The sequence below is a fragment of the Punica granatum genome, chromosome 1 (genome assembly GCF_007655135.1).
Source record: "Punica granatum isolate Tunisia-2019 chromosome 1, ASM765513v2, whole genome shotgun sequence".
Classification (NCBI taxonomy): Eukaryota; Viridiplantae; Streptophyta; class Magnoliopsida; order Myrtales; family Lythraceae; genus Punica; species Punica granatum.
This window is the reverse complement of record NC_045127.1, coordinates 41177033-41184483: the sequence shown is the minus strand read 5'-3', so window position 1 is coordinate 41184483 and position 7451 is coordinate 41177033. Positions and strand designations below refer to the sequence as shown.

The 7451-nt window shown below is 34.4% G+C and overlaps 1 protein-coding gene across 1 annotated transcript; it reads right to left on the bottom strand.

Annotated features, from left to right (window-relative positions):
• Positions 1-1592: 1592 nt before the first annotated feature.
• LOC116206117 (NAC domain-containing protein 92-like) lies at positions 1593-2378 on the bottom strand. Its single transcript, XM_031538891.1, has 3 exons — positions 2189-2378; positions 1776-2059; positions 1593-1655 (listed from the first exon to the last, which is right to left on the bottom strand). Exons 1-3 carry the CDS (start codon positions 2376-2378, stop codon positions 1593-1595), a joined length of 537 nt encoding a protein of 178 aa, XP_031394751.1.
• Positions 2379-7451: the final 5073 nt, after the last annotated feature.

Genomic DNA, 7451 nt, shown 5'->3' with positions numbered 1-7451 from the left:
TTCAGCATCAATGGGAAGGCATCGGTTGCATGGTGTTCTTTAATGTTGTTCTTCCCTTCTTCGGTTTATGACGCATAGAAAGGCTTATTTATACAACCATTAGTTTTTTGACTTGACATATACATGCAGGTTTTCAGATTATTCCGTGTATATATTAACGCTTTACGTGGTCCAATCCAATTTGGAGGGCTTGCAATATTGTACACCTTATCTCATAATTGATACGATATGGAAACTCTCATGCTAATAGCTGGGCACAGTCCAAAAGTAATTTGGTCATATGAACAATTTATCGGCGAGCGTGGCTGGGAAAAGTTAATAATTGATGGCATGTGATGAGAAATGAATCAAGAGTGTGGATTCAAGTTATCAAACTTGTGTCATCCCTTGAAATAGAGTAAAATGCAATTTGCACCACGGTTTTGAGTCTAGTAATAAAGTGGTCCTGATCTTCAAAGTTTTACACTCTACCACCCGATATATTTAAAAAGAATTAAAGTGCCCCTTCGTCTACTTTTCTAGCCAATAGTATATTAATTCATTAGAGCTAGATCATAGAAAATAATTTGAAAATTTTTGGAAAAAAAGAAACATAAAAACAACATGAGAGAGAGGGGGATGGAGAGAAGGGGGCGGTGGTGGAGCCCGGCCATCATCACCCAAGGGAGGTCATCGGAAGACTCTAAAACCACCAGCGACCTTCTTGGGGTGCAGGTGGCGGGGTTGCGGGCGCCCGTCCACCACCGCTCCCATCTCTCTCTAGCTCTCTCTTTTTTCTTACGTTCAAGATATGGTGCTCTTTTTATTCTTTTTTTTATTATTATTTTAAATTATTTTTTAAATGTGAAATTAATAGATTAAAAATAAATTAAATTTTCGACCAAAAAAGTGACTCCCGATGCACTTTACTTCTTGTTATATAATTCGAGTGATGTATAGTGTAAAATTTTAAAGTTCAATAGGCATTTTGCCACTAAATTAGATGGGTGTCAAAATTGTTTTTTTTTTTTTATAAAGGATGTTTGTGGACCTAATATTGAAATATAAATCTTAATAGTTAATAAAGTGATATGGGTCATCCCATCACGAGGATCGAACACTACAACTTCCAAGTTGACAGGGGATAACGTATTCCGCTACACTACATTCTTTTTCTTAGTGCAAACTGCAAATTGCATTTTACTCCTTGAAATATATAATATTTGCTTGTGGCAAAAAAAATAATATTTGCTTTTTCTTCATTGGATACATATAATAATGCATGTCAATTTACAGCGTCATTGGTTTTTCTTTATAAAGAGAAGTACATCTATTTCCGAACGATCCCTTAACTTCAGCAAGTCGACCCAAAAAAGGAGGAAAAAAAACTAGTAGAAGATATATAAGAATCTTAATTATCATTGACTTGTTAATTTAGGACAGACATAACAACAAAAACCCAAGTCACAAGTAAATTAAGAGTACAGCAACAGCACTCATAAGTCATAAGCCAATGCTTTTACTAAATAGCACCAAAAAAAAACCAATCTAAAAGTACGTAATATGTGAAGCAGCTTCTTGGCTAAGCTATAGTCAACTGCATGACTTGCTGACTAGGCAGTACCGTCACTCCTTCTGCCACTTCTCTTGAACACATGGCAGACAACAAAGGGCATCTGCAGAATGTGTAAGGGACATCGATGAGCATGCATTCATTTGTTTAAATTAACGAAAATACATAGTGTTATGGTGATATGATGTGAATTCATTATACATGGATAAATAGAAGTACATACCTCTTCGATGTTGTAGTCGAGATACGATGGATTTAGGTGGTATTCATGCATTCCCCAATTGGTCACGATCCCACTGGAACTCCGCCCTCGGTAGAAAGTCAATGTCTTCTTCTTGCCTATCTCTTTGCCAGTATCTTCGCTCTTCACTTTCTTGTCTGAACTAGTAATCTTCCAATAACCAACATTTGGAATAGTCCTCTCAGACCGACTGTTGTTACGATAGTTCTCTTTTCGAAGACAAAAGAAGAACCATTGCCTTCCATTAGACCTCGCCTCCGCTAACCCTGCAATACCGGGATGAAAAAGGTCAATTCAATACTCGACATACCTGCAATTCTCTTTTAATATCTTTTCAATTTTAATAGATGCATGTATATTTCAAATGTAAAATGCACATAAGAGAGTGGACCTACTATCGTACTGGCGAGGCAGTTCCTCGGGATCCCACTTGTAGAGCTCGATATCCGGGATCAGGTGATGATTCATCGAATAATTGGGATTTCCGGAATGGAAGTGGTCCAGAATCCTCTGCTTCAAGTAATGAGTCAGAAGTAGGATGCTAGATGGGTCAAAATCTAATCCCGGGATATGTGGAATTTCCATGTTTCCTCAAACTCGGCAACTAATGATTTGCCCTTTAAAAACAAAAGACAAATAAATATGGAGAGACAAGGTGAGAATTACAACGGTTCAAATTTGGTTTGGGAGAGGCTGAGGTATGGTGGGTATAGGACATAATCATTCAAGTCCTATTTAGCATTTTTATAGTGAAGAGTGTGGTCATTGGTCAAATTTAGTCAATTTGGAATGTTTCCCTTGCTTTAGAAGTGCTTCCCGTTAGTGAGAAGTGCCTTCATTGAACCCATGAACTCAACAGCAAGGCAATTACATCCAATATGTAAAATTTCGATCTCATCAGCACAGCGTTTGTCCTAAAAGATTAACCAAGAGGTTCTAGTCAATTGAACTATTCATTCCCTTTATTAAATATTATGTTTTCTATTTTATTGTATTAGATCCACAACCTCTCTTATAACCAAAAAAAAGTTTAACATTATCACATAACCGTGGGATTAATTATTTATTACTCACTACTCTTTATTTCATGTGATTATCATATTATAAAGTTGATTCTTAAACTCTTTACGCATATTAGGATTTACAGGATGAATACAGGTAGACTCTATTAAAATCTCAAGTGTAACTCGATCATCTCGCGAATAAATTCTTCAGATTCAGTAAATTCTACGAGTCAACTGTAGTGAGAAAAAAAAATAAAAAAACCAACTTCATGGCAAGATACAAAGTAAAGTCTATTAGCACATATAACATCTAATAATTAAAAACACGTGATTACATAATCCCCTAATTCTGTATTTTTCAATTTTGGTCTTTGTGAGTCTTCTCGTTTCCTTGGCATTTTATTCTAATTTACTTTGGTCATGCGTAAGCTCAATTTGTAAAATTTCTAATAGATCTACAAGATATTGAACTCATAACTAATCCGAAAGTTTTAACTGTTAAGTGATGAAACTTAAGTCTTATATAAACTCAACATTTTTCTTTATCCATGCTGATGCTATGTAAAATTTTTATTCACTGAGAGCCTAAGAGAGATTAGGCCCATATTCATCCTGAAAGCTCGAGCTTTTGGTTGGAATTTGCCAAATCGTTGTATGCTTAGTGAAAGTTTTATGCAATTTTTTTCTACTTTTACAGACTTAAACTTTTGTTTTTAGTTAAAAAACTTAAATTTTAGTTGAATAGGTATTTATGTGTTTAAACAGGTATATTTTCTGAAATAAACGAAAAAATTATCACATATATATGATTTGTAGATTTAACGAGTTTATGTATCAAGTTTATGGAATTTCTACCAAATAAATGCGTTTGGTGCATCGAACTTATACTAAGATACACCACCCTTTGCTTTAAATGGCTACTTGTAGACTAAGTGTTGCTATATTTTCCTAATAATCAATCTAAAAATCATCTTAATTCAAAATCCTAATCATAATAGCATGACTTATAATTTACATAGTATTCAAATATTATTTAATAGATGTGAGTAGAATTTTGAATTAAGAAAATTTTTAGACACACCACTTAAAACAATTTAGCATTTTTGTTGAGAATAGACACTAATTGACACCAAGAGAAACTGACTTGGCACAAAAGACACTACGACAAAGTGCTATTACAAGCAATTTCTAAAAGTATATGCTAAATTTTATGAAAAGGCCAAATCACGTATAATATGGTGTTGTTTACCCTTAATGATTTAATTTATTTGTCATTGCAGACATAATAATGCATGCCTGTTTTCGGTGAGATGTATGCCTTCAGCCTGGATATGATACTAATTTAGTTTTGATATTGGTTTAATCTGATCATAAGATATTTTTACTGAGTTTCCAATCCCTGTATTAGTGATAGTATCCATCCACTGAGAGCTCAATTTATGTTCTCTATAACTAGCTTTTATAACCTACTCATTTACTTTTAAAGTGATTTCAAAAATTTAATTGAAATTTTTTTTGTTATATAGTGATTTTGGATATACAATATTCTTTCATTCTCCTAACATATCTTATATACCTCAAAATTAGTGAACATGTAAACATAATAATATAATCATAATTTATTTGGTAGAATTAATTTATAATTTTAAAATATCAATTGAATTTTAAACTATATAATTTTTTTAAATCTTTATTTAATTTATACTTCAATCGGTTTTTACTTTAAATATATAATAATTTCATTCATTCCACATAATCATTCTCGTGGAGTTGTTGGTACAATCATCAATTCATCTACTTTCAGAAAAGAAAAAAAAGTACATTTAAAATTTTTAGTAATTATATTATCAAGAGCAAATCATTAAAAAAATTTAAATTTGTATAGGTAATATTTAAATGTTTTGCATATATATAATTGTCCAGATAGTTTGTGACTTTTTTCTTTTTAAAGAATGCCATTAATGCATCAATATGTACATAGTGTAGTAATAAAGTATCCCACCTTTAAAATTTTACACTATACCACCCCGATCTATTTAAGAAGAAGTAAAGTATCCCTCATCTACTTTTCTCGCCATTTCTATAGTCAAAAGTTAATTTATTATTAATTCATTAGTGTTAGATTCTAGAAAATAATTTTAAAAATAAAAATTGGAAAATTGGAAAAAAAAAAAAGAAAAAAAGAAAGCCGAAGAACAACATAAGAGAGAGAGGGAAGGGGAGGAAGAGAAGGGGGCGCTAGAGGATGCCTAACCACCACTGCCCAAGGACCTTGCCAGAAGACTCTCAGACCACCGATGACCTCCTTGGGATGCTAGTTGTTGGGTGGTGGTGGCCGGGCCACCACCATCCCCTTCTCTCTCTCCCTTTTCTTACGTTCAAGATTGGTGCATTTTTTCTTCTTTTGATTTTCATTTTTTAAAAATTGTTGTTTTAAAATATGAAATTAACAAATTGACAATAAATTAAATTTTTGGCCAAAAAAGTAACTCATGACGCACGATGCTTCTTTTTAAATAGTTCGGGTGGTATATAGTGTAAAATTTTAAACATCAAGGGGCACTTTGCCAATAATCTCAAAGGTGGGGCTGTAAATTTTTATTATTATTATAAAGGATGTTCATGAGTCTAATATTAAAATTTAAATCCTAATAATTAACAAAGTGACACGAGTAGTCCTATCACGAAGAACAAACCCTACAATCTCTCGGTTGACCACCGAGAACATTCGCTATTACACTGCACTCACATTCTTAGAGCAAACGGCATTTTACTCCTTGAAAGGTATAATATTTGCTTTTTTTCATTGCAAACATATAATAATGTATGTCGATTTAAAGCGTTGTTGGATTTTCTATAAAGAGAGAAGGACATCAATTCGCAAATGATTCCTTAATCTCAGTAAGTTAACCCAAAGAAAACCAATCTTACAATTGTAAAGAATATTAATTATCGAGGAAGGGCTTTTGGTGCAGTTGTACCGCGCATTGTCCAATACCAAGAGGTCCTAAGTTCGATTATCAACAATGAGACTTATATTTCCCTATATTTAGTTTTATTTTCTTTCCTTGTACTAGGCATATGTGCCTCTCTTATATCGAAAACGAATATTAATTATCATTCACTTCATTATTTAGGATAAGGACAGCATAATAACTTATAAGACAAAGCTTAAGTAAATTAGAGGTAGAGAAACAAAATACTCATAAGCCAATGCCTTTTACTAATAGCAACAAAAGAACCAATCTTACAATAATGTTAGACAGTAAGCATGGAACTTCGTCCATGATCAGATGAACTGACAACCCGACTCGGATAAAAAGACTGAGCACTAATGACAATTTTCTAGTAGCGGTAGGGAGAGATCCAGAAACCTTGGTATTGCTGGCGGTAATAGGTTTCATCAGAGATGCATAGTGACGCAACGTACACGCGAGTAACTGTCACAGATCAGTTGATTCCGCAGAATACCGGAACTACGACCTTCAATCTCCTATTAATTCTTCGAATTCCTAGGAAACCGACATCAAACACGAATCGAATTCGAGAATAGGCGAAAGAGCATGGTAGCTCCAAAACTTTATTGATAATAAAAAAAAAACTGTTTTTAGCCCTAGGGCTTACATTGCTTAAATAGAAAAACGAAATTATAATGAAGGAAATAAAAATATTTTCTAAAATAAACTATTCCTAAAAAATTGTAAAAATGCTCAAATAACATAAAATTGCCTATTTGAGGTCCTAAATGAATTAATTCGGCCTAAATCTCGTCTTTTCACAGCTAAAGGCGTGAGTTGTGCTTCAGAGGCCGTTTCCCTTGAGACAGACTCGTCAGAACCTATTTTTCTCAAGTTATTGATTTGTCACTTCTTCTGTCACATCATTCTCCCCTGGGTGGAGAGAATTTGCCATCGAATATGTCATCGTCCGAACTATCACCTGTGTAAGGAATCAGGTGCTTCACATTAAACACATCAGCAGTACGAATGTGGTTGGGAAGCTTAAGCCAATAGGCGTTCGAATTGATCTTCTCTATGACATCCATAGGGCCCAATTTTCCTTGCTGAAAGCTTGTTGTACTCTCCAGCAGGATAACGATCCTTAGTAAGAATAGCCCACACAAAATCATCCACTTCAAATTCCACAGAGTGTCGCTTCTTATCTGCAGCTTGCTTATACTTGGCTTTTACTGCTGTCGAGTGGTCATACACAACTTGATGGATCTCTTACAAGCTATTCACAAAATCTGTTGCCTTACCATGAACTTTAGATTGGTTAGACAAATGAATTAAGTCCAAAGGACCCTTGGGAACAATAGCATACACAACATGGAAATGACTAAAACCAGTGCTACAATTGACAGTGTGATTATGGGCAAACTCAGCTAGGCACAACTTGAGATCCCAACTCTTCACATGCTCCCCCACCAAACTTTCCAGCAGGTTACCCAAGGATTGGTTCACGACCTCAGTTTGCCCATTGGTTTGGGGACGATAAGCACTGCTGAATTGTAGCTGTGTATCCACCATCTTCCATGAGCTGCGCCAAAAGTGGCTAAGAAACCGAGTATCCCGATCGAAAACAATGGACTTCAGTAAACCATGAAGACGATACACCTCGCGAAAGTACAACTGGGCCACTCAAATAGCATCTG

Excerpts from the sequence above, each read along its gene's own strand:
- LOC116206117 (XM_031538891.1), bottom strand. The coding sequence starts at position 2,378 with ATGGAAATTCCACATATCCCGGGATTAGATTTTGACCCATCTAGCATC. Across the intron at positions 2,060-2,188 it reads ACTGCCTCGCCAGTACGATA|GGTTAGCGGAGGCGAGGTCT; the intron begins GTAGGTCCACTC and ends CCGGTATTGCAG. Across the intron at positions 1,656-1,775 it reads TCGACTACAACATCGAAGAG|ATGCCCTTTGTTGTCTGCCA; the intron begins GTATGTACTTCT and ends CACATTCTGCAG.